This window comes from Macaca nemestrina, chromosome 7, assembly GCF_043159975.1.
Source record: "Macaca nemestrina isolate mMacNem1 chromosome 7, mMacNem.hap1, whole genome shotgun sequence".
NCBI lineage: Eukaryota > Metazoa > Chordata > Mammalia > Primates > Cercopithecidae > Macaca > Macaca nemestrina.
Genome location: NC_092131.1, coordinates 141,668,479 through 141,696,001, shown reverse-complemented (window position 1 = coordinate 141,696,001; position 27,523 = coordinate 141,668,479). Strand labels below are relative to the sequence as shown.

At 41.4% G+C, this 27,523-nt stretch overlaps 1 protein-coding gene across 4 annotated transcripts in view; it reads right to left on the bottom strand.

The window, feature by feature from the left end:
• Positions 1 to 18,212: 18,212 nt before the first annotated feature.
• Positions 18,213 to 27,523, bottom strand: part of LOC105489261 (interactor of little elongation complex ELL subunit 2) — a 58,494-nt gene continuing 49,183 nt past the window's right edge. For 3 of the 4 annotated variants that reach the window (XM_071099366.1, XM_071099367.1, XM_071099368.1), the window contains 2 exons: positions 24,453 to 24,711; positions 18,213 to 19,128 (listed from right to left, as the gene is read on the bottom strand). In XM_071099366.1, coding sequence (XP_070955467.1) covers positions 19,000 to 19,128; positions 24,453 to 24,711 — 388 coding nt within the window. In that variant the 3' untranslated portion in view covers positions 18,213 to 18,999. The remainder of the gene's footprint in view (positions 19,129 to 24,452; positions 24,712 to 27,523) is intronic. The other variant, XM_071099369.1, reaches the window with a different exon arrangement.

The window sequence follows — 27,523 nt, the reverse complement described above, 5'->3', positions numbered from 1 at the left end:
CTGCCTCAGCCTTCCGAGTAGCTGGGACTACAGGCGCCCGCCACCACGCCCGGCTAATTTTTTTGTATTCTTTAGTAGAGACGGGGTTTCACCGTGTTAGCCAGGATGGTCTCGATCTCCTGACCTCGTGATCCGCCCGTCTCGGCCTCCCGAAGTGCTGGGATTACAGGCTTGAGCCACCGCGCCCGGCCATTTTTTTTTTTGTTTGTTTGTTTGTTTTGTTTTTTGTTTTTTGTTTTTTGTTTTTTTTGAGACGGAGTCTCGCTCTGCCGCCCAGGCTGGAGTGTAGTGGCCGGATCTCAGCTCACTGCAAGCTCCGCCTCCCGGGTTCACGCCATTCTCCTGCCTCAGCCTCCCAAGTAGCTGGGACTACAGGCGCCCGCCACCTCGCCCGGCTAGTTTTCTGTATTTTTTAGTAGAGACGGGGTTTCACCGTGTCGGCCAGGATGGTCTCGATCTCCTGACCTCGTGATCCGCCCGTCTCGGCCTCCCAAAGTGCTGGGATTACAGGCTTGAGCCACCGCGCCCGGCTTTTTTTTTTTTTTTTTTTAAGACAGAGTTTCGCTCTTGTTGCTCAGATTGGAGTACAATGGCGTGACCTCAGCTCACCACAACTTCCGCTTCCCGGATTCAAGCGATTCTCCTGCCTCAGCCTCCCAAGCAGCTGGAATTACAGACGCCCACCACCACGACAAACTAATTTTGTATTTTTAGTAGAGATGGGTTTTCTCCGTGTTGGTCAGGCTGGTCTCGAACTCCCAACCTCAGGTGATCTGCCCGCCTCAACCTCCCAAAGTGCTGAGATTGCAGGTGTGAGCCACCAAGCCTGGCCATTTTTTTTTTTTTTTTTTTTTTTTGAGACAGAGTTGAGCTCTGTCGCCCAGGCTGGAGTGCAGTGGCACCACCTCAGCTCACTGCAACCTCTGTCTCCCGGGTTCAAGCAATTCTCCTGCCTCAGCCTCCTAAGTGGGATTACAGGCACGTGCCACCATGCCCAGCTAATTTTTTGTAGAGATGGGGTTTCACCATCTCTACAGGCTGGTCTCGAACTTTTGGCTTCAAGTGATCCTCCTGCCTTAGTCTCCCAACTTGTTGGGATTATAAGCATGAGCCACTCTTGGCTAGAGCCGCTCCTGGCTAGAGCCACTGTGCCTGGTTTGACTTTTATTTTTATTTTTTAATTTTATTTTTATTTTTATTTTTTTTTTTTGAGACGAAGTCTCGCTCTGCCGCCCAGGCTGGAGTGCAGTGGCCGGATCTCAGCTCACTGCAAGCTCCGCCTCCCGGGTTCTCGCCATTCTCCTGCCTCAGCCTCCGGAGTAGCTGGGACTACAGGCGCCCGCCACCTCGCCCGGCTAGTTTTTTTTTTTTGTATTTTTTTTTTAGTAGAGACGGGGTTTCACCATGTTAGCTAGGATGGTCTTGATCTTGTGACCTCGTGATCCACCCGTCTCGGCCTCCCAAAGTGCTGGGATTACAGGCTTGAGCCACCACGCCCGGCCTGGTTTGACTTTTAAAAGGTTAGGAGAAAGACCAGCTAGGTAAAAAGTAGCATTTAAAGAGTTAACCGGCCAGGCGTGGTGGCTCATGCCTGTAATCCCAGCGCTTTGGGAGGGCTAGGTGGGCAGATCACGAGGTCAGGAGATTGAGACTATCCTGGCTAACACAGTGAAACCCCGTCTCTACTAAAAAAATACAAAGAAATTAGCCAGTCATGGTGACACGCGCCTGTAGTCCCAGCTACTCGGGAGGCTGAGGCAGGAGAATGGCGTGAACCCGGGAGGCAGAGCTTGCAGTGAGCCAAGATCGCACCACTGCACTCCAGCCTGAGCGACAGAGCGAGACTCCATCTCAAAAACAAACAAAAAAAGGGTTAGCCATTATTTTTTTAAGTGACTTTCTTGGAAGGTTACCAAACTTTCTTCCACATTCAAGGTTCACTTCCAGATGACATAATTCAAATGTAATTCTCCAAAGAAAAATTTTGAAAGGAACCCCTATCCCATTTAGCTTTGGAGCCTAGAAGAAGGCTGCCCTACTGTGTGTGAGGATCTGTAGTTCTTACCCCCTTATTACTTATTTGTTTGACTCCAGTAGATTTAAAATCTGCACCTTCCGTCTCCTTGGCTTGGCTGCATTCTCGCCATATGGCAGGCATATTTAGTACACAGAAATAAGAGTGAACAGCTTGCCAAGTAGGACTGATCACTGTAAACTTAGGGGTGTTTTTGTTTTTGTTTTTTGGAGACAGGGTCTCACGCTGTCACCCACACTGGAGTGCAGTCGTGCAGTCATGGCTCACCGCAGACTCGACATCCTGGGCTCAAGTGATCCTCCCACAACAGCCTCCTGAGTAGCCAGGATGACAGGCATGTACCACCACACCCGGCTAACTTTTTAAAATTTTTTTGCAGAGACGAGGTCTTTTCATGTTGTCTAGGCTGTTCTCGAATTCCTAGGGTCAAGCAATTCTCCTGTCTTGGTGTCCCAAAGTGCTGGGATTACAGGTGTGAGCCATCGCACCTGGCCAGCCTTAGGTTTAGATTGAAAAACAGTGTCTCCCAACCTCCATGTCCTCAGACTTCCCTAGTTTCCATCCTGCCCCCTCAATCTATCCCTATCTATTGCAGTCATATTTTCCGTTCTAGAAGTTTAACCATGTTGCTTATCCCAACTCTCATCCCCCATTAAAAAGTTTTTGATTATTCCCCATCTCAAGATAACATCCACAGTCTTTTTTTTTTGAGATGGAGTCTCACTCTGTCCCCCAGGCTGGAGGGTAGTGGCACGACCTCGGCTCACTGCAACCTCTGCCTCCCAGGTTCAACTGATTCTCCTGCCTCAGCCTCCTGAGTAGTTGAGATTACAAGCGTGTGCCACTACAATACTTCACATTTATACAGTGGCTTGCATTTTTAAAAGAACTTTTATGTTCATTATTTATTAGATGGGTACTACAGCCAGTAGGATATGCTAGAAAGGCATTAATATCCAGGTTTGGTTTTGTTTTTGAGATGGTGTCTTGCTCTGTCACCCAGGCTGGAGTGCAGTGGCGCGATCTCGGCTCACTGCAAGCTCCACCTCTCGGGTTCACGCCATTCTCCTGCCTCAGCCTCCCCAGAAGCTGGGACTACAGGCGCCCGCCACCACACCAAGCTAATTTTTTTATATTTTTAGTGGGTTTTCACAGTGTTAGCCAAAATTGTCTCGATCTCCTGACCTCATGATCCGCCCGCCTCGGCCTCCCAAAGTGCTGGGATTACAGGCATGAACCACTGCGCCCCGCCAGTATCCAGGTTTTACAGATGAAAATACTAAGAGTTGAAGAGGGACGAGATAGGGCCTTAGCAAATGGCAGAGTTGAGACTCTGTTTCAGTGCTCTTTCCCCTTTTCTTCCGCAACTGCTTCTTCCAACAAACTCAAACTCTGGGCTGGCTACTTCTAAGACTCAATCTCTCATACTTTTCTTCCTCTGAAAGTTGCAGCTGACAGTCTTAACATTCGGAAGACTTTCTCACTGCTGCATGTAAATTAACTCTAGCATGTAAATTAACTCTAGCACTGGGCTCCTGGGAGGCAGAAGGCTTGGCTGACAGCCTTGTATGCAAAATGACATTTAGGCCTTAGGCACTTAGTCAGTTAGTTACAGAGTCCTGCTCCTTAAGAGTAAAAGTTTTCAGACACTAGAGTGTAATATCAAAAAAGCCAAACCCTGTTAGGAACGGACCTACCACTTTATTAGCCTCCCACAATGCACACATAGACAGAGATATGCAAGCCTACTGCATCGTGACTTCACACGTCCCCCAAGCCCCTTTCTGAACTCAGAAGAAACTCATTGTGCAATTCTACGAGATTGCAGATTGGTGCTGGACAGAAGCTATTTCCAGCAGACACTATTTCCAGCAGAAAGTATGCAATTATTTATTTTTCAAAATAGTAAAACAATACCCAATCACAACAATTGGGTATTGTTGGGACCCATAACTAGATATTAGTTAAAAATAAGACACCAATTCCCTAAAATACAGACCAGACATAAAATACATTCTATTTCTTAGTTGTATAGAAACGTTAAGTCTCTCATTCAACTAAACAGATGGATCTTAATCACTTGATAATTTATTCTGGATCCCTTTCTGACTTTCAGTTGAAAACTTCAGGGACAAATGTAAATATTGTCTCATAAAGGATTATGTCACCAGTGGTCAGTGAGACTGTCCCCAGACATGATATTCTCATTACTTATTTGGAGCTCCATCTAAAAGGTTAAACCAAAGAAGCTTCAATTTTTTTTTTTTTTTTTTTTTTTTTTTTTTTTGCAATTTCAGTGGTTTAAATTGGACAGATGTCTGCTGAAAGACCAGTTTGCAAAACTGTGTATGACTCATGTTTTCTTGGCATTGGAGAACATTATCTATGGATGGTGAGGCGTAGGAAAGAGTGGGCATATTTTCAGCACACTGGTGTTTGGGCACAGGTCTCTCCCTATGAGGAGAGATAAGCTTTTTGTTGTTATTGTTGCTCTAGGAAGAACGGACTACATACTCAGGTGGAGACAAGTTTTCGCTGAAAGATAGAATGGTTTTGTTTGTTTTTTGAGATTGATGCCCAGGTTAGAGTACAGTAGCGCAATCACAGCTCACTGCAGCCTTGACCTCCCTGGCTCAAGCAATCCTCCACCTCAGCCTCCCCAAAGCTGAGACTACAGGCATATGCCACCATGTCCAGCTAATTGTTTAATTTTTATTTTTGTAGAGACACTGTCTCACTGTGTTCCCTGACTGTCCTCAAACTCCTGGCCTCAAGAGATTCTCCTGCCTCAGCCTCCCAAAGTGTTGAGATTACAGGCATGAGCCATGCTTGGCAAGATATAATATTTTTCAGAGGTTTCTTTCTTTTTTTTTTTTTTTTGAGATGGAGTCTCGCTCTGTTGCCAGGATGGAGTACAGTGGCACAATCCCGGCTCACTACAACCTCCGCCTCCTGGGTTCAAGGGATTCTCCTGCCTCAGCCTCCTGAGTAGCTGAGACTACAGGCACACGCCACCACGCCTGGCTAATTTTTGTATTTTTAGTAGAGACGGGGTTTCACCATGTTGGCCAGGATGGTCTCGATCTCTTGACCTTGTGATCCACCTGCCTTGGCCTCCCAAAGTGCTGGGATTACACATGTGAGCCACTGGGCCTGGCCAGAGGTTTCAAGATGTGATATATTCCAAATTGTTTCATCTAACCTGAATTTTTACTTCTTTTATTGTCCTTAAATGCAATGGAGTAGTATTAAATGTAAGAATGTATCCAAAATATGGAGATGTAGTCTTTAAGGGAAATATACCTATACACTGATACAATACAAAGATACAAATCAAAGGTATAATAGTAACTGGTATGGCTTTTGATAAACACATGTTTCTTTGTTTAATTTCTTTCCTTGTGCAAAGCTAACCATAGCATTGTCCTTGTGACTGGGGAGGTCTAAAATTGAGGTGGGGACAACCTCGCTACATGTTGGTTTTGGGGGAACACTTAGGTAACAGCACAATTTAATACATCTTGATTGAGCTTCCAGGGTTTTCCTAGCCATATGTTTGGTGTTAGGTCAGGTACACAGTTGTAGAAATAAATAAGCGTTCCCTGTGAGGAGTTTACAGTCTGTTTAGATATGCATACAAAATGCATAGAGAATAACATGAGATACATTTCATAGTCAGAATATGTGGTATTTTAATAAGTACAGTAGGAATTTGGAGACTTTTGGGGGATTGCATTGTGAGAGCGATTTCATGCCCTAGACGTGAAAAACAGGAATCCTTGATTTTGCCCCTATTGCAACACTTTTGTCTTTATGCCTCTCTGAACCATTTGTTAGAGGACAACTCTCCCATCCTTTATTAGTTAGGATGTTTCTGTTCACAAGTAACAAAAAGCCTACTCAAACTGAGCAAATAATAAAAGAGGTGTATTGGCTAAAAGTCCAGGGGAAGGGTGAGCTTTATGTATGGCTCCATCAGGACTCAGACTCTGATTCCTTGTGTACATTTCTTGCTTCTTCCTTCAGAGTACAGATCTCATCTTCAGGGTGGCATCCATCCTTTTTATTATATGGTGAGCGGCAGCACCCGCGCTATGGTGCATTTTCATTCACACCCAGAGAGAGAGCGCTTCATCTCATAAACATCTAATGAGTACTGAGATTTGTGCTGATTGGACACAAACCTTAAATCATTCCCTAGGTTGAAGACGTTTACCATGTACTGACTGGTTTAGATCTGGGTTACTATACAAATCACAAAAGTAGGGGAGATTAGACCTACTGGGGTTCACTCCTGGAGCTGAAAGTAGGGTCAATTTCATCTAAATTTCATGGTAGCTACATGACACGGGATGGAAAAATGAAATAAATGGGCCTTTTGTTGGAGTGGTGGTGAGGGAGTGGGAGATTCTCTCCAAGTTGTACCTTTACACCTAGAATCTTGATCTTATTCTCCATCTCCTTTCCCCCAGGGCTCCTGGTTGGTTCCCCATCAATTATTATTCTTTCAATTTGTACCTCTGTATTGCAGCAACAGGTACACTTCCTTTAATCTGCAAACATAAACAAGTTCTCATCATTCTGAAAACAAAACTCCCTCTCCTGGATTTTCCTGCAAGTTATTGTCCTGCCTTCATTCTTGTTTTTTTTTTTTTTTGAGACGGAGTCTCACGCTGTTGCCCAGGCTGGAGTGCAGTGGCGCGATCTCGGCTCACTGCAAGCTCCGCCTCCCGGGTTCCCGCCATTCTCCTGCCTCAGCCTCCTGAGTAGCTGGGACTACAGGCGCCCGCCACCTCGCCTGGATAATTTTTTGTATTTTTAGTAGAGACGGGGTTTCACTGTGGTCTCGATCTCCTGACCTTGTGATCCGCCCGCCTCGGCCTCCCAAAGTGCTGGGATTACAGGCTTGAGCCACCGTGCCCGGCCCTGCCTTCATTCTTCTATTCAACAGACTTCTCAACATGGCTTTTCCTCCACACCTTTCCTTGTCTCTCGTTCAGTTCTCAGCCTGCAGTGACTGCTTCTGTCACACCACGGAATGTTCTGATCAGTGTTGAATCCAACAGCCTTCTTTCCTTAGTCTTCATCCTCCTTAACCTCCTTATAGTACCTGACATTGTGGACAATACCATTTTTTAAAACTTTTCAATCTGGTGTAATCTTGAGTTTATATAATTATTGCAGAAATATCATATATAGCTCCTATATGCCTTTCATCAAGACTCCTGTGAACATTTCACCGCCCCGATCCTCCAATTGGAGAATAAGCTAGAAATAATGCCCCATTACCAATTTATACTTTGGTTTTTATTTCCTAAGTATGGGACATGCACTGATATAACCACATCATAATCAGGAAATTAACACTAATACATCACTACCAAATAATCCACAAATGCCCTTCAAGTTTTGCCAGTCGTTCCAATAATGTCCTTTATTGGACCAGGATCCAAACCAGGATCATGAGTCACATTCAGTTAGTTTTCTTTAATCTGCAGTAGTGCTACAGTGTGAAAGAAGGGGAATTTTTGCAGATTACTGACCATTTACTTTATAGACTGTCACTCAGTTTAGATTTCTCTGGTATTTCCTCATGATTTATGTATATCTGGAAGGAGTACACCACAGAAGTGATGCTGTGCTCTTCTTGGTGTGTGTCAGGAAACACCGTTGATTTGTTTCATTACTGGTGATATTAATTTGTATCACTTGATTAAGATGGTTTCAGCCAGGTTTCTTTCTGGCATTAACAGGTATTTTATACATGTTAAATAAGTAATTTGTGGGGAGATTCTTTAAGGCTATGTAGCTGTTCCTATTTATCATCAAATTTTCACTCACCACATTTAGCATCCATTGATGATTCCTAAATAATTATTACTCTAATGATTTCAAATTGGTGATTTTTCTAATTACATCATTCCATTTATTGGTTGGCATTCTATCATAGAACAGAATGTTTCCTTCTTCCCTATTTATTCATTTGTATCAGTATGGGATCATAGATTCTTATTTCACTCACAGGATTACATTGTTGCTATCATCATTTGATGCTCAAATTTTCCTGAATCTGGGAACTCCTTTAAGCTAGAGTCAATGCATTTCTGATATGGCCCCTCATTTTTTGAGCACTTTCTTTTATTCCTTTATTTATATATTTATTTATTTGAGGCGGAGTCTCACTCTGTTACCCAGGCTGGAGTGCAGTGGCACGATCTCGGCTCAATACAACTTCCGCCTCCCAGGTTGAAGTGATTCTCATGCCTCAGCCTCCCAAGTAGCTGGGATTACAGGCACGTGCCACCACACCTGGCTAATTTTTGTATTTTTAGTAGAGATGGGGTTTCACCATGTTGGTCAGGCTGGTTTTTTTTTGTTTTTTTTTGTTTAAAGGCAGGGTCTCACTCTGTTGCCCAGGCTAGGGTGTAGTGGCATGATCACAGCTCACTGCAGACTTAACCTCTTGGGCTCATGGAATTCTCCCATCTCAGCCTCCCAAGTAACTGGGACCATAGTCACATGCCACCAAACCCAGTGAATACTTTCTTTCTGATGCAACATGATGTTCCAGATTCATCTTCCATTGATCCTGACCCAGACTTATAATCAGTAATTTCTTCAAGGAGCCCTGGTTTCTTTTAATGAAGAACGGGATATAGAAACCAAGATCTGGGTGTTACATGTGCCATTGCTACTAGATTGTCAGTGCATCTAGACCCTCTCAGCAGAATAAGGAAATATGGGATGGGCACAGTAACTCATGCCTGTAATCCCAGCACTTTGGGAGGCCAAGGCTGGCGGATCACCTGAGATTGGGAGGTCACGACCAGCCTGACCAACACAGAGAAACTCCGTCTCTATTTAAAAAAAAAAAGAAGGCCGGGCGCGGTGGCTCAAGCCTGTAATCCCAGCACTTTGGGAGGCCGAGACGGGTGGATCACGAGGTCAGGAGATCGAGACCATCCTGGCTAACACAGTGAAACCCCGTCTCTACTAAAAAATACAAAAAAAGGCGGGGCGCGGTGGCTCAAGCCTGTAATCCCAGCACTTTGGGAGGCCGAGACGGGCGGATCATGAGGTCAGGAGATCGAGACCATCCTGGCTGACACGGTGAAACCCCCGTCTCTACTAAAAAATACAAAAAACTAGCCGGGCGAGGTGGCGGGCGCCTGTAGTCCCAGATACTCGGGAGGCTGAGGCAGGAGAATGGCGTGAACCCGGGATGTGGAGCTTGCAGTGAGCCGAGATCTGGCCACTGCACTCCAGCCTGGGCGGCAGAGCGAGACTCCGTCTCAAAAAAAAAAAAAAAAAAAAAAAAAAAAAAAAAAACCAAAAAAAACCAAAAAAACTAGCCGGGCGAGGTGGCGGGCGCCTGTAGTCCCAGCTACTCCGGAGGCTGAGGCAGGAGAATGGCCTGAACCCGGGAGGCGGAGCTTGCAGTGAGCTGAGATCCGGCCACTGCACTCCAGCAAGGGGGACAGAGTGAGACTCCGTCTCAAAAAAAAAAAAAAAAAAAAAAAATTAGCTGGGTGTGGTGACCCATGCCTATAATCCCAGCTGCTGTGGAGGCTGAGGCAGGAGAATCGCTTGAACCCGGGAGGTAGAAGTTGTGGTGAGCCGAGATTGCACCATTGCACTCCAGCCTGGGCAACAAGAGTGAAACTCTGTCTCAAAAAAAAAAAAAAAAAAAAAGAAAAAGAAAAAAAAAGAGAAAGAAAAAGGAAAAGGAAATATATATATATGCATATGTACCCACACAGCTGTAACTGTTTCTTCATCTCTCTCTCTGTGTATATTAAATACCATGAATTCACTCTGATACTTCCAATTCCAACTGAATATCACACGGTTTATTCTTGCCTTCCCCTTTCCCATTATCTCTCTCTTTTTTTTTTTTTTTTGGAGATGGATTCTCATTCTGTCTACCAGGCTGCAGTGCAATGGCCAAACTCACCGCAACCTCTGCCTCTCAGGTTCAAGTGATTCTACTGCCTCAGACTCCTGAGTAGCTGGGATTACAGGCATGCGCCACCACCATGCCCAGTTAATTTTTGTATTTTTAGTAGAGGCGGGGTTTCACCAGGCTAGCCAGGCTGGTCTCGAACTCCTGACCTCAGGTGATCCACCCACCTCGGCCTCCCAAAGTGTTGGGATTACAGGCGTGAGCCACTGCGCCCAGCCCCCATTATTTGCAAGGAATTTTTTTTTTTTTGGAGACAGAGTTTCGCTCTTGTTTCCCAGGCTGGAGTGCAGTGGCTCAATCTCAGTTCACTGCAACCTCCGCCTCCTGGATACAAGTGATTCTCTTTCCATGCCCCACTAATTTTGTATTTTTAGTAGAGATGGGGTTTCTCCATGTTTTTCAGGCTGATCTTGAACTCCTGACCTCAGGTGATCCACCCGCCTCGGCCTCCCAAAGTGCTGGGATTACAAGCATGAGCCACCGTGCCTGGCCTCGCAATTTATTTCTTTATTTGCTTAACGAACCTGATATGTAACCTAAGTCCAGACCCTTGGCCTTAACAAAGGGGAAGAGGAGTGTCTTACCCTATTTTGTGCTCCTATAACAGAATACCACAGACAGGGTGATTTACAAAGAACAGAAATTTAATTCTCACAGTTCCAAAGCCCAGGAAGTACAAGATCCAGGCACTTGCATCTAGTATGTGCCTTACTGCGTCCTCACATGGTGGAAGTCAGAACGGCAAGAGCGGATGAATGTTGAATCCTCACGTGACAGTAGATCAGAAGAGGGTGAACCCACCCCCATACATCCTTTTTCATACTGGCCTAATCCATTCATGACCTAGCTGTCTTCCCAAAGGCCACACCTCCCAACGCTGTTGCATTAGAGATTAAGTTTCCAACACATGAATTCTGAAAGGGAATACATTAAAACCATAGCAAGGAGAAAATAAAAAAAGGCCAGCTTGGTCTCAGACACGCAAGCCCCACCTTTCCTGGTGTCACAGCACAAAGATAAGCCCTCAACATAACATGCCTATCTATTCCTCTCCCCTGAGTTGCACACCCACATTTTCAGTGTTCTATAGGACATCCCATTAATTGTTCTGCTGACATTTGGTTGAAAACACAATTTGTCTTTTCACCCCATTCCTATTCTAATATTTTCATTTAAGTCAGTGGCAACACTTAGCAAAAACCTCAGTTGTCTTAGAAACATCTTACTGCATAATTCTATACATACAGCTGGGAGCGGTGGCTCATGCCTGTAATCCCAGCACTTTGGGAGGCCGAGGCGGGCGGATCACGATGTCAGGAGATCGAGACCATCCTGGCTAACACGGTAAACCCTGTCTCTACTAAAAATACAAAAAATTAGCCGGTCATAGTGGCGGACGTCTGTAGTCCCAGCTACTAGGCAGGTTGAGGCAGGAGAATGGCGTGAACCCGGGAGGCGGAGCTTGCAGTGAACCGAGATTGCGCCACTGCACACCAGCCTGGGTGACTGAGCGAGACTCCGTCTCAAAATAATAATAATAATTCTATACATACATGCTATTTCGTGGGTCGTATTGTTGCTTACTGAGCTATCACACCCCTACCTCCAACCTTATCAGCCGGAGAACATGCACACATCAATAATCTAGATGCTCATTAACTTGCGATGGAATTATATCCAGATTAACTCATCGTGAGTTTAGGTTGAGCACAGTGGCACATACTAATAATTGCATCACTTTGGGAGGCTGAGGTGGATCACTTGAGGTTAGGAGTTCAAGACCAGCCTGAGTAACATACCAGGACCTCATCTCAACAAAAATAATAAACAAACAAATAATAAGTTGAAAATACTGTAAGTTGAAAATGCATTTAACATACCTAACCTACCAATAAAAAACAGAATGGCTGTATAGATACTTGAAGTATGCTTTCTATTGAATGCACATTGCTTTGGCATCATTGTAAAGCCTAGAAATCATAAGTTGAACCATCATAAGTCAAGACCATCTTCACATATTTACTAAATGTTTGCTGCTTCCCAAGCTTGATTCTAGATACAGGGGAAAATAAGATATGGTTTTTAGGTAAAGTTTTAGGTCATTTATGAGATCTTTTTTGATGCCTACAGATAGAACAACTCCTATCTCTTCATGTAACTGTTACCCATTACAGAAACTAATCACAATATTTACATTTTTGTACCCATTTAGATGTCTGTCTCCTTCTGTGAAACTGTAAACACTGAAAAATGTGTTTTAATTTACCTTTGTATTCCCAACACTTAGCACAATGTCTGTTACCCAGTTGTGACTCAACGTTACAAGTAAACATTCATTTTGAGGATAGGGTGAAATCAGGTATCTGCTGCCTCTTAAATAGCTTTCCAATCTATACCTTTTCAATCCACCTGCTGTATGTACAGTTAACACCTCCTTGCCATTGGTCTTTCTCCTTTCTAAATCATTCTTTATATTGTAGCCTTCCTAAAATTCATCATTTTGCTTAAAAGTCTTTAATGCCTCCTCATTGCTTTCCGAATCAAACCAAACTATCTAGGTTTAACGTTCAATATCTCCTTCTATTGAGCTTCAAACATACCTCCTCAATTTCATCTCCTATTTATCATATTTCACCCCGCCTTTCACATGACCAACTTTGCTATTTCCTAAATCCAGCCCCTCTCATGATTTTCCCTCATGCTGCAATGCTCCACTTCCTTTTGGTTCACATTTTTAACTTGACTTTCAAAGAGCTTCAACGTCATTTCTACTACGCCTTTCTCTGATTTCTGAGTGTCCCTTTTTCTTACTTCTCTGCACTATTGTGTCAGATGATCATTTTCACTTATATTATAGCTAATTATGCATACTTATCTCCCCAACTAGATTAGGAAATACTCTTAAGGCAGAAACCAATCTTATGTTTATCTTTAAATCCCAAGAGATTGGTATAATTTGTTACATCCAATAGATACTCAAAAAATGCATTACCAATTCAACAGAGGACAGGCAAGGTTTTGATAGGTGATAATAAATCCAAGTAGACACAGAATCATGTACAACAGCATGCAGGCAGGGACAAGAATAGCTAATTTATGCAATGTTAAAGCCTGGCTAGAGCAGATGTTGCATTAATGCAGTGCTTGGGACTGGATACTCATGTTATCAATGTGGTTTTGCCCTACTGGTGTATGTCTTAGGATTATGTGTATATACTCTCCAGTGATGTATATTATTTTTTGAGATGGAGTCTTGCTCTGTCGCCCAGGCTGGAGTGCAGTGGTGCGATCTCAGCTCACTGCAAGCTCCACCTCCCAGGCTCACGCCATTCTCCTGCCTCAGCCTCCCAAGTACTTGGGACAACAGGTGCCTGCCACCACACCTGGCTAATTTTTTGTATTTTTAGTAGAGACAGAGTTTCACTGTGTTAGCCAGGATGGTCTTAATCTCCTGATGTCATGATCCACCCGCCTCAGCCTTCCAAAGTGCTGGGATTACAGGCGTGAGCCACTGCACCCGGCCTCCAGTGCTGTATATTTTTAAATAAGTAAAATCTAGGATAGGGAGAATAGAAAATATTCCTTCTCCCCAACCCCACAAGAAACAGATTTTGAAGAAAATGGAAGAAAGTCAACCCACTAATCACAGAATCTTTATAAGGGTTCTTCACTTTCAAAACAGCAATAAATTTATACTCGGGCTTTCCTCCTATTTTCTTAAAGAATCAACCAGGCTATAGCTCATATATTAAAGCAAACACATCTGTCAAGGCAAACTCTTGACTGTTTAAATCTGTTTGATGAAGTAATCTAGAGATCCACCCCTCTTAGAAACACAGCTCTGGTTCTTGACTCTTTCAGTAATTTTTTTGTGGCAGGGCAGATCCAAATCCCAGATAGATGCCTTGCAATTGTGTCTGCCATTATATACCTTGATAAGTAGTCTGGACATGAGTGAAGGGGACATGGCAACAGTAGATGGATAAATGAAATGGATCCCCTTTATTTCTACATCTCAACAAGAAACTCAATAAATCCTGATATCAAATACGTTAAGGTTTGATTAAAAACTATATAGCAAAAAACAAAAAACAAAAAACTACTATATACCTATAATGCATAGAAAACATCTTAACATCTTTACATGTCCATTAGAAACTACAGACACAGTATGCTCTCCCTCCCCTAAACCTGTTCATAGCATATGTGATTAAATATGTTCACAAATTCTTTCCAAACCTCTCCCTTCAAAGGTGGAGCTTAAGCGTGGGCTTAGCAATTTACTAATCCTTCAGATGACTGCAGCCCCAGCCAAGAGCCTGATTGCAACTTCATGAGAGACCCGGACTTTTGACTTACAGAAACGGTGAGATAATGTTTGTTGTTTTAAGCAGCTAAGTTTTGGGATAATTTATTATTCAGCAAATTGGTTATAACCAATATAGCACACAAACCTAGAATCCAAAAGGAGAAATGACTGAAAAAAAATGAACATTTTAAATTAACTTTCTTCCCACTCTAACCACACTATTTTCTCAATGGGTAACACCATCATTTACTCAGTATCTCAAATGAGAAACCCAGAAGCCATACTTTACTCTCCCTACCCACCACAAAACTGAGGTTTTTTTTTTTTTTTTTTTTTTTTTTTTTTTTTTTTTTTTTTTTTTTTTTTCCCTGTACATCACTTGAGCCCACTCCTACTCTTGCTGCTTTAATTCTGGGCCATTGTCATTTTTCAATTACTACAACACAGGCTCCCAACATTTCTTCATTTCCCAGCTCCACTGCATTCTCTAGACTAATGCCAACAAGAGCCCTTTTCAAATACACATCTGATCTTGTCAGTTAATTAACCTTCACTACTGGTTCCCACATTGCACAGGACAAAGTTCAAATGTCGTAGTATGGTGTTTCTGTCCCTATCCTGTAGTTTTCTCTCATCTCCCACGTTCATAGCCTACAATCTCTCCAACTTTCACCTTTTCATAGGCTGCTTAGTTTCACTTAGTTTTTTTGTGGAAGACCTTTAATTTTTCCCTTAGAAATCCTACTATCTTTAAAAGACTCAGCTCGGCCGGGCGTGGTGGCTCAAGCCTGTAATCCCAGCACTTTGGGAGGCCGAGACGGGCGGATCACGAGGTCAGGAGATCGAGACCATCCTGGCTGACACAGTGAAACCCCGTCTCTACTAAAAAATACAAAAAAACTAGCCGGGCGAGGTGGCGGGCGCCTGTAGTCCCAGCTACTCCGGAGGCTGAGGCAGGAGAATGGCGTGAACCCGGGAGGCGGAGCTTGCAGTGAGCCAAGATCACGCCACTGCACTCCAGCCTGGGTGGCAGAGCGACACTCTGTCTCAAAAAAAAAAAAAAAAAAAAAAAAAAAAAAAAAAAAAATTAAAGAAAAAAAAAAAAGACTCAGCTCAAGCTCTATCTCAGAAAACCTTAAATATGAAGATCTGGTTGGATGACTTTCTTACTTTATCAAAGCACTTTTTACATAAATCAATATAATGTCTTCCACTAGAATGTGATCTCCTGAAAAAAAAAAACAACACTTGGATATCTACACATTCATACATCTAATATCTGCCAAGCAACTTCATGACAGGCACTGTATTAGGTATTTATTACTTAATGGTGAACAAAACAAATATGCCCTTGTCCTTGCAGAACTTGTAATCTATAAGAAAAGAGAGAAGTCAAAGAAATAATGGTGAGACCTGAAAAAACAATGCTGTGAGAGAGTAACTGTGGGGACCTACTTTGGAGTGCATGGCACACAGTTGCACTCAAACACTTACTGAATTAAAGTGTTTTCAAAGAGGTGTGTATAAATTACACCTTCACTGCTGAGGTATAAGGGGCCAGGTGGATCGCGTCCTTGCTAGCATTAAGTCTCATTTTTTTTTTTTTAATCTTGTTCATTTTTTGAGATAGGGTCTTGATTTCTCTCCCAGGATGGAGTGCAGTGGTACCATCGTAGCTCACTGCAGCCTCGAACTCCTAGACTCAAGCGATCCTCCCACCTCAGCTTCCCAAGTAGCTGGGATTACATCCTGCTAAACATATTGTCAGTTACTTCTTGCTTATAAATTCTCAGTACTAAAAATCAAGAAAAAGAACATAAAGCAAGATCAAATGTATGGTAAAAAAAGGCTTCGTAAGCATAAGCAAAAAACTAGCTTTATATATGATCAGTGTTATTCAAATATATGGGTAAGATAACACATTTTACAATGTAAAAAGTAATATTTAAAAATTAAAAGGCAAGTCTTTCTGGTATTCAGAAGTCTGAAGCAACCACTGTTCCAGTTTTTTTAAAAGAGCACATTCCATTCTGGTGCACACAAATGTGCATTAAAAATAAATAAAAAAGTAAAAGGGCATTTCAAGGGAATCCCCGCCTCTCCCTTGGCTCACTGCGAAATGATTCACAACCAAAACATTTCTGGGATATATGACTTAAGGAATAAAAAAAACTCAGTGTTTTAAAAAAGGGAATGGCAGGATGAGGAAATGATTTATCAAGATACAATTTTACTAATAACTACTTCTTAAATAACTTAAAAGTTTTATAACAAAAAATCAAAATAAAACAAAACTTAGTAGTTGAAGATATTTTCAACTGTTACAATATTTGAGGAGATTTTCCGGTCTAATTTCTCAGAAATTAGGCTGAAAGAATAGCCATTCTTTAACATAAAATAGCTAAAAAATTTCAATGCGAAGCAATTATCTAGGATTATAAAACTTGTATTTTACAAATGACATACATAATTTCTGAAAATTTTTGTGTAAGGGTTCTAAAGATTAAACAAGCCTGTCCTTTTTTTTAAAATTTTGAGACAGGGTCACACTCTGATACTCAAAGCTGAGTACAGTGGTGCGATCATGACCCACTGTAGCCTCGACTTCCTGGGCTCCAGCAATTCTTCTGCCTCAGCCTTTTGAGTAGCTGGGACTACAGGCACATACCACCACACCCAGCTAACTTTTTTATTAGTAGAGATGAGGTCTATGTTGCCCAGGCTGGTCTCGAACTCCTGGACTCAAGTGATTCTCCTGCCTCAGCCTCGCAACGTGCTCGGATTACAGGTGTGAACCACTGCGCCCAGCCCTGCCTGTCGTTTAAGTCCAAATTTGCTACAGCAACATCACCTGATTATGCCCTTTTCCAAATTCATCTGTAGGTTTGGAAAACTTAAATCAATCAGTATAGATGAGGATAAAAATAGCTTATGCTGGCCAGGCACGGTGGCTCATGCCTGTAATCCCAGCACTTTGGGAGGCCGACGTGGGCAGATCACAAGGTCAGGAGTTTGAGACCAGCCTGGCAAATACGGTAAAACCCTGTCTCTCCTAAAAATACAAAAAAAAAAAAATTAGCCAAGAGGGATGGCGGGTGCCTGTAGTCCCAGCTACTCGGAAGGATGAGGCAGGAGAATCGCTTTAACCTGGGAGGCGGAGGTTGTGGTGAGCTGAGATCATGCCATTGCACTCCAGCCTGGGCAACAGAGCGAGACTCCGTCTCAAAAAAAAAAAAAAAAAAAAAAAAAAAAAAAAAAAAAAAAGGCTTACGCTTTACCACATTAACCTTGTCATTTGGAGCAATGACACTGACTTTTTTTCTGGAAAACATACCAATCTCTTTGCTTTCAGCAGTGTATTTCAACACTCAGCTTGAATCTAGAGATAGAGGCATTTGTCATCAAACATGTTACACCATCAAATTTTTTTCTTTTTTTTTAAACAAACTGATGGTTGCCAAACAAGAAGATACCAATCTGACTTTTCAGAGGCAGGGAGTTTTTATTTTTGGCTTCTTTAATGGAATTTCACCAAGTTTTTAAAGTTATTAACTTTATTAACCTGCAACATTCATCATTTTAAAGGAGTATATAAAAACTGTCTGGGGCCGGGCGCAGTGGCTCACGTCTGTAATCCCAGCACTTTGGGAGGCTGAGGCGGTTGGATCATAAGGTCAGGAGATCGAGACCATCCTGGCTAAAACGGTGAAACCCCGTCTCTACTAAAAATACAAAAAATTAGCCGGGCGCGGAGGCGGGCCCCTGTGGTCCCAGCTACTCCGGAGGCTGAGGCAGGAGAATGGCGTCGGCCCGGGAGGCGGAGCTTGCAGTAAGCCGAGATCGAGCCACTGCACTCCAGCCTGGGCGACAGATCGAGACTCCGTCCCAAAAAAAAAAAAAAAACAAAAAAAACTGTCTGGCCGGGCGCGGTGGCTCAAGCCTGTAATCCCAGCACTTTGGGAGGCCGAGGCGGGTGGATCACGAGGTCAGGAGATCGAGACTATCCTGGCTAACATGGTGAAACCCCGTCTCTACTAAAAATACAAAAAACTAGCCGGGTGTGGTGGCGGGCGCCTGTAGTCTCAGCTACTTGGGAGGCTGAGGCGGGAGAATGGCGTGAACCCGGGAGGCGGAGCTTGCAGTGAGCCGAGATCACGCCACTGCACTCCAGCCTGGGAGACACAGCGAGACTCCGTCTCAAAAAAAAAAAAAAAAAAAAAAAAAAAAAAACAAAACTGTTAAAATGGGTCAGAAACAAGGTTTCCGATGCTCATAATCATCTTCAGCAGTGGCAACATTTAACTTTTTGAGTCAGTCTCAACAGACTGGCAATATAACTAACACAATACATAATGATTAAGTGTTGTTCTTGATAAAAAAGCAAATTATTTTTCTATTTACAATTTTTAGAAAAGGTTTAATGTAAAAATATTTTTCTTCTTTATATATTTCCCTGCCATGATAATGTTAAAACATATCAAGATCTTCCTTAAACTTTAAGGGCGAAAAGCATAACATTCCATTTTAGTTGAAACATTCCTTCACATAGCCAACACATTTTTTCAAGGCACTCTAGCTACTACAGGAAAAATGTTCCTCTTACCTACTGATTATTTCCCCTCAAACTTTTCTAAATTAAACATTGCTATAACTGTTTTTTTTTTTTTAATTTAATTTTCCATAGTACAGTCCTCAAGTTATTTTTCTTTTATGTGGAGCCACTCCTTCAGTTTCAACTTGCTGAGCAGGCAAGCAACTGCTTTTGGTTTCTATGGAAACTGGATTCCTGTGGCTGCGTGTAGGCATTCTTGTTCCACCAACCTAAGAGATGAAGCAGAGAACAGAATAGCTTAATGTAACTACAACATACCTATATACAGTCAACTCTGTTGTATTTATACATATATTAACCACCTTGCAAATGAGCTTATATTTTTAATCTCCAGCTACCTGGCTGTTTCTAAACAAGTTTTAATCTGACACATTTTTAAAGTACTAAACTTTCAAATAACCATCAGAGAAGTGGACAGATCTGAGTAGATGGGGAGAAAAGTGAATGGGGAAACTATTCTCTGTGTTAAATTTATTAGAGGTTGAAAATATAAATTAGAAATCAAGGGAATGACAGGCCTTACGAGTGCCGTGTTTGCAATAATTAAACTGAAGGACAAGAAAAAGGAAGAAGTGAGTAATAGGGAGGGAGGGAAAGAAAATACAAGAAGGTCTGAGGTGGTAAACAGGGAGAAGAAATTACACAGACAAACAAGAAAGACAATAAGAAAGGTAGGGAAGATAAGGAAAGAAAATGGGAAAGAGATAAAGATTAAGAAAGAGGGAAGCAAAAAAAAAAAAAGGAATTAAAGTATAAGGAAGAGAAAAAGACAAGAACCCAAGTAAAAGGGAAATAGTGAAGGGCTGAAAGAGGAGAGCAAGAAAGAAATAAGAAAAGGGGAAGAAAAAACTGGAAGGGGGAATATAGAGGATGGGCAAACGGGAAGAGGGGGTTAGAGTAGGGGAAGAAACTTTGCTGTGGTTCTACCTTCAAGTCTACCCTTCCTTACCCTCACTTTCTAGCTCACACAGTCAAACGAAGAGAGGTGGGTCTATTTTTTTTTTTCTTTTGATACAGTGTCCCACTCTGTCGCCCAGGCTGGAGGGCAGTTGGCGCGATCTCTGCTCACTACAACCTCCACCACCTGATTCAAGTGATTCTCCTGACTCAGACTCCCGAGAGGCTGGGATTACAGGTGTGTGTTACCACACCTGGCTAACTTTTGTATTCTTAGTAGAGATGGGGTTTCACCATGTTTAGGCTGGTCTGGAATTCCTGACCTCAAGTGATCCGCCCGCCTCGGCCTCCCAAAGTGCTGGGATTATGGGCATGAGCCACCGCGCCCAGCCAAGGTGGTCTATTCTTAAGACACAATCCCTTGCTATGTAGTCATGTTAAAGATGTGATCTATAAAAAGAGTAATGGAGAAGCCAATCTCACAGAGAAGGACCAAAGCTGTACAGCCTGAAACTATTTACACAGAGCCTGCCCATATCTGCCTTTATTTTCCCTTGTCACCTTGTTCTCTTCTATTTCTTCATATCCTGTCCAGTGAATTTCAGGCCTGGGACTGATGGGTGATAGTGTAACTCCAAGCACTCTCTCTTTATAATGCTAGCCCAACAGAAATACTACTTGCATTTGCTCCAAGGGGTTACAGGCTCACTGAGAATGGCTCAGACTCTGGCTTCCCTTATTTAATATCTACTGTTCCTTTAAAAAGCATTTTTTTGGGTTTACATTTACGTGACCAGAAAGGACAAACTGAGTAAAGATTTGTCTGTGTGAATCTGATGAACTTTTGTAATATACTGATTAGAAAAGTGCGGTGACTTTTGGATAATCTATACCACTCCTCACTCAGCTGGTATTTCCTATAAAGGTATACTGACCACGCTAATTCTATGTGTTAAAATCTTTGAGAAAAACAAGCATTTTGAAAACTTCCACTGCAAGACTGTGTGTGTTTGAATGTGTAAAATGAATGTTTATTACAGAAGCTGTAGAAAGAGAAAAAGACTAAGTGTGAAGCTGTTGCAAGAAGACTGGAAGCAGAAGTCAAAAGTAGCCCAGGCAGCAAATGGGACCCTTAAATAGAATGTCTGCTTGATGCAGTAGGAGGCAGAAGCAGGCTCTACTGGCATCTCTCAGGGTTAGTACCAAAGGTACTATCCAAGGATGAGACCTGAGTTCAAGTGGACTTGTGACTATGCGATCACAGTAGAGGCAAAAATGTTTGAATACATTTTTACACCATGAAAATGGGCAGATGATTTCTATTTCATATAGGTCTTACTTCCCTGGTTTCCTGAAAGCTGTGATCTCACCATTGCTGCCAAAACCAGAATCCATATTTGTGCTTAGATTGGTTGGGACTAGAAGGCCCATTCCAATGGCCTGGCTAGGAGGTAGGGAGGAAGATGGGGTAATTCCTCTCAAATATAGGGCTGCATTGTGGGGAGGTGAGTAGATCACCAAAAACTTTCCACTGGCTTTCAAAAATACATCAAACCAAGTATTAGTTATCTAATTGTCCACTGTACCTAATGCTGGGCTCTGCAACAACCTGGGCCTGGATAATCTCGTTAAGTATTTGTTCTTGGACTGAATGCATAAAGCACACTCCGTGATACACATGTAATTGAATTGTTATTATGTAGCCAAATTGTGAACATATGGAATTTCTCCTTTTCCAAATACAGTCACATTTTGGTCAAAATGAACTGCATGTTTAACAGTGGTCCCAAAAGATCATAATGGAGCTGAAAAATTTCTATCATCTAGTGATGTCGCAGCTGTTAGAATATAACAGTGCAATGTATCACCTTGTCTATGTTTAGACATGCAAATACCAGTGTATTACAACTGCATACAGTATTCAGTACAGCAACATGGTGTACAGGTCTGTAGACTACCTAAGAGCAATAGGCTATACCATATGGCCTAGGTGTGTAGTAGACTACACCCTCTAGGTTTGTGTAAGTAAGCTTATGATATTTACACAAAGACAAAATTGCCTAGTGCTGCATTTCTCAGAATTTATCCCTGTCGTTAACTGATACACGACTATAAATTGTGTTCTTACTGTACTAAAGCACATTTTAGACCACATTTAAAAAAGAATCAAATCATTAAAGTATTTCCAAAGTATAAAGCATTCAACACTATTTTAGTGTCAGTCTATATCAATAAGGACAGTATATTACTCATTTTTTTTAGAAATACCTTGCACACACATAATACATTTTTCCTTTCACTTAAAGTTGTTCAATTCCAAGGTATTAAACTGTTCATTTTCACTAAAAAGGAATAAGCCACCCCCACACAGAATTACAGGTTATAGGTGAGAGACTATAATCAGTGTTTCTAAATTAAAAGGAAATCACTCTCCTAGAAAAACACAGATCCTTTAAAAACAGTTCTTCAATTATTTTTAAGTTACTTAAGAAAATGTTTCCTTAGGTTATAAAAGTGACTACTTCTAGTAAACTGGAAACAGACAACCAAAACTGAAGATAAAATAGCTTAAAATGCTAACAAGTAACTTTCTCCATTCTTTCACTTGTCCCAACTTAACATTTGTACTTTCTTGGCCAAAGCTAAGTAGGAATGTACAAGGAGTTCCCATTTCTAAAAGGATACTCCCAAACAGTAACTTAGGGTGGAGAAATGAAAGACATAAACAAACAACCCTGTTTACTTTAAATTATTTAAAAATCCTCACTATTTGCATTCCAGCTGTTTCTCATAAGGATTTGAAGACATTTACCGATTAATTCAGTAAAATATAGACAGTGAAAAGGAAGAATACACAAGTGATAGACGCTCTGGGGCAACCATAATGAGAAGATAACATTCAGACAATAATTCTGACTCAAACACTTTTGGCAGTAAGTAAGGAAAATATACTGGATTTTGTCTCCTGAACACATTCAGAATCATTTGTAGAGAGCAAAACTTTTTTCTTTCCTTTTCTTTTTTTTTCTTTTTTGAGACAGAGTCTCACTGTGTCGTCCAGGCTGGAGTGCAGTATAGTGATCTTGGCTCACTGCAACCTCTGCCTCCCGGGTTCAAGCAATTCTCCTGCCTTAGCCTCTCCAGTAGCTGGAATTGATTACAGGTGTGCACCATGATGCCCGGCTAATTTTTGGTAGAGATGGGGTTTCACCATGTTGGCCAGCCTGGTCTCAAACTGCTGACCTCAAATGATCTACCCACCTTGGCCTCCCAAAGTGCTGGGATTATAGGCGTGAGCCACCGCACCCAGCCGAGTGCAAAACTTTTCTAACAACTAAACTCGAATTGGAATTTCCTACACAATATACAGAATGAGTGATATAGCAGAGAATATCTCTAGCTATGGGTTTATAAGTTTCAGATAATGTCATTCAACTGTTACTTCTGGCAAGGATTCTATAAAGAGAGTAATATTAATTGTAATTCAGTAAATATGGAGTTACATAATACTTATCAAAACACAATTTAGTCCTTAATACTTTAGTTGTATTTTTAATTAGACACTCTGTTCACAAACTACTAATACTTCTTTTTCCTCATCCTAATTAACAATGTTGGCCAGGCGTGGTGGCTCACACCTGTAATCCCAGCACTTTGGGTGGCTGAGGCAGGCGGATCACAAGGTCAGGAGATCGAGACTATTCTGGCTAACACGGTGAAACCCCGTCTCTACTAAATATAAGAAAATTAGCTAGGCATGGTGGCGGGCGCCTGTAGTCCCAGCTACTTGGGAGGCTGAGGCAGGAGAAGGGCATGAACCTGGGAGGCAGAGCTTGCAGTGAGCTGAGATCGAGCCACTGCACTCCAGCCTGGAAGTGAGACTCCGTCTCAAAAAAAAAATAAATAAAATAAAAAGTTTAATTACATCATAATTTATTACATGTACTCTTCTGCAAATTGCCTAAAATATTTAATGAAATGAAACTCAGTATATATAAACAAAAATTTAAAAAAACCCCCACAATTTTGCTTTTCATAGGAATATAAGGATTTAACTACTTGGATGCCTTACCCACACACCCACTGTGTAAGCTAAGAGAGTTTTCTTTTTTATTTTTTTTTTTGAGATGGAGTCTCACTCTGTCCCCCGAGCTGGAGTGCAGTGGCTGGATCTCAGTTCACTGCAAGCTCCGCCTCCCGGGTTCACGCCATTCTCCTGCCTCAGCCTCCCGAGTAGCTGGGACTATAGGCGCCCGCCACCTTGCCCAGCTAGTTTTTTGTATTTTTTTAGTAGAGACGGGGTTTCACCGTGTTAGACAGGATGGTCTCGATCTCCTGACCTCGTGATCCGCCCGTCTCGGCCTCCCAAAGTGCTGGGACTACAGGCTTGAGCCACCGCGCCCGGCTTAGAGTTTTCTTTAGTTGACTTATAAATCTTGCCAAAATAGAAAGTTCCACTACCATGTAGACTGCACTCACTATGGCATACAACTTTATCCTTCCTATGGATATAGTTTTTAGAATGGTGCTGTGATTAATATGACAATGAGAACATCAGGTTGAAATATGGTAAAGTCTGTGAAATAGACGAATAATAAACAACCTAATGAACCTTTAACTTCAAAAAATATCTTACCTTTTGTTGTGTTGTGGTATCCAGTGATTTAGGTGGAAAAGTACAAGGTATTCTTCCATGATGGATATGATATGGTAATAACAGGCTGGGATCTAATGGGACCCAGGGAACTGAGAGACTGGAAGGTACACCAGGAAGGCCGCAATGTGTTTTATACAAATTGTATGCTGTCCTAGTAACTTTTCCATCAGAGGCCTTATAGATCAGGAGTGAAGAATCTTCTGCTGCATGAGATAACAAGTAGGAACCCTCCTGCAAGCTAAATCCACACAATGAAACTCAACCCACTGGCTCACTGTGTCAATTTCAACAGCACTTTCTTAATCATAATCTATTAGTAAAACTGAAAATTATGAGAAGATCACACCACCTCTAAAACTTATGATAAAATAAGATTTAAGAAATCTTTAAAACTATTTTTATGCTTTTTAAGCAACTAATTTTAATTCTTACTCCAAAGTTCAGAATAGTTGATCATTTTCTTTTTGCTTTTATAGCAATTTGTAAGTTTTCATTTAATGGGAAACAAAGAGTGTGCCTAATTCTCTAATCCATAGATTAGACATTTATAGGTATCTATACTGAAAAGCATTCCTACAGCATTTTCATTCATTTAACACTGCAACTATTTTGTACCTAATAATAGACAGACGACTAGATACAAAAGTGAAGGTGACATGTTGGCTACATTGAGTAGTTTAAAATAAAGTGGAAGAAACAGTCAATGGAACAATCACGATACAACATGAGGTGCTATGAGGATAACAGAGACAACAGCAGCTAGCGGGTATTAAATGTTTATTATGAGCTAACTACTGTATTATAGCTTCACATCTATTTTCTCATTAGATCTTCCACAATAAACCTTCAAGGCATATTAATTTAGGGTGATAAATAAACAAATTAGAGATGCTAAGCAATTTGCCCAAAGTTCTGAGTGTAGGCTTAGATATAAACCCAGGCATTTGAACTCCACAGGCCACACCCTTAATCACGATCCTCTACTGTAGCAATAACCAGCTATGTTGAACATCAAAACCACATTTTTCCTTTCTCCTTAGAAAGCTTTAAATAATTCAGTGTACATCATAAAGAACTAAAGGGATATGAATAAATACATTGTGCTTTCTTGGGATTACACAGTCCTCTGGATCAAAGATGTTAAGGAGAACATCCGTTCTTTACCACAATATATTATTAAAAAAGAAAGATTTATCATACTTTAGCTATAAAGATTTGCCTATAAACCTATTAAGTTACATTTTCATCAATTTTTAAACTGAAAATAGGTGTTGACAATTGCTCTTATCCTCTGGAAATTTTTTTCCCAATAACTTTCATATTTCCATATAAAGAAATGAATAATTATTTGATAGGAATAAATAACATTTCAAAGATTGAGCTTTAATCAATGAAAATCATGTATCTTAACTACCTCCACTAAAAATGAAGAAAGCTTTCATTTACAGAAGAATGTATTAATATTTAATTCATGGAGAATGAGAGATACTCTAAGAAGGAGTATCTTACAAGTGCCGTACATGTCTAATGTATATGGATGAATATAAACTATGGTAGGTGGAATAATGGCCTCCTAAAAATGTTTATGTTCCAAACCTGGAACCTATGAATATGTTACATGGCCAAAGGGAATTAAGGTAGCACATGGAATTAAGGTTGCTAATCAACTGACTTTAAAATGGTCAAATTTTACTAATCACAATAGCCCTTAAATATGAAAGAAGAAGGCAGAAGAGACTCAGAGGGAGATGTGACTTAACTTGGCTTTGTAACTTTGAAGATGGAGGAAGGGAGCTACAAGCCAAGGGATGCAGGTGGCCTCTAGAAGCTACAAAAGGCAAGGAATAGATCCTTCCCAGAGCCTACAGAAAGGAATGTAGCTTTGCCAATGCCCTGATTTTGACTCAGTGAACCCTGTTAGACCTCTGACTTGAGAACTGCAAAATAATAAATTTGTGTTGTTTTATAACATTAATTTTGTGGTAATTTGTTATAGCCACAATATAAAGCTAATACACAAACTAAATAAAATATTGATAATAAAATTTCAAAAAACCTCTGGCAAATTTCATGCAAAAGCTTTATATGTAACATGAAGAACAGAATATATAAAACAAAAATCCTGTGACATAATCACAGAATATCAGAACTGAAAAGTACCTAGGAAGTTATTGCACTTGACACCATCATTTTACAAATAAGTAAACTGACATCAGGTTGGATAACAGAATTCTTCAGAACTAGAACTTTGAGATTTTGGCTGTAAGTTCAGATTCAAGTTGTTTTCAAGTTTAACCTTTGGTAAGGGCATAAGAGAAGGAATGCAAACATTCATATAACAAAATAGTTTGATGTATCACCGGGGAAAAATCCATATTCTAAGACTTGCCATGGACCTAAATGACTGTTCATTTAGCTCTATGTTCTTTCTTTCTTTCTTTTTTTTTTTTTTTGAGAGGGAGTCTCACTCTGTCGCCCAGGCTGGAGTGCAGTGGCACATCTCAGCTCTGCAATCCTGCCTCCCGGGTTCAAGTGATTCTCCTGCCTCAGCCTCCTGAGTAGCTGGGATTACAGGTGCACACCACAACACCCAGCTAATTTTTTTTGTATTTTTAGTAGAGATGGGGTTTCACCATGTTGGCCAGGATAGTCTCGATCTTCTGACCTCGTGATCCACCTGCCTCAGCCTCCCAAAGTGCTGGGATTACAGGTGTGAGCCACTGTGCTCGGCCTCTATGATCTTTTTTTTAGTCTTGAAAGTGAAAATAATATAGCCATGGTGGGCTGAATAATGGTCCCCCACCATGATATCCATATGCTAATCACCAGAACCTGTGACTGTATTACATTTAATGGTTTTGCAGGTGTGATTAAATTAAGGCTTTTGAGATGAGGGGATTATCCCAAATTATGTGAGAAGGCCCAAAGTAATCACCAGGAACCTTATAAAAGGGAGGCAGAGGAAGATATTACCACAAAAGGGGAGAAGGCAATGTGATGTAGACACAGAGATCCAAGTGACATGCCCTGATGATGGAGGAAAGAGCCAC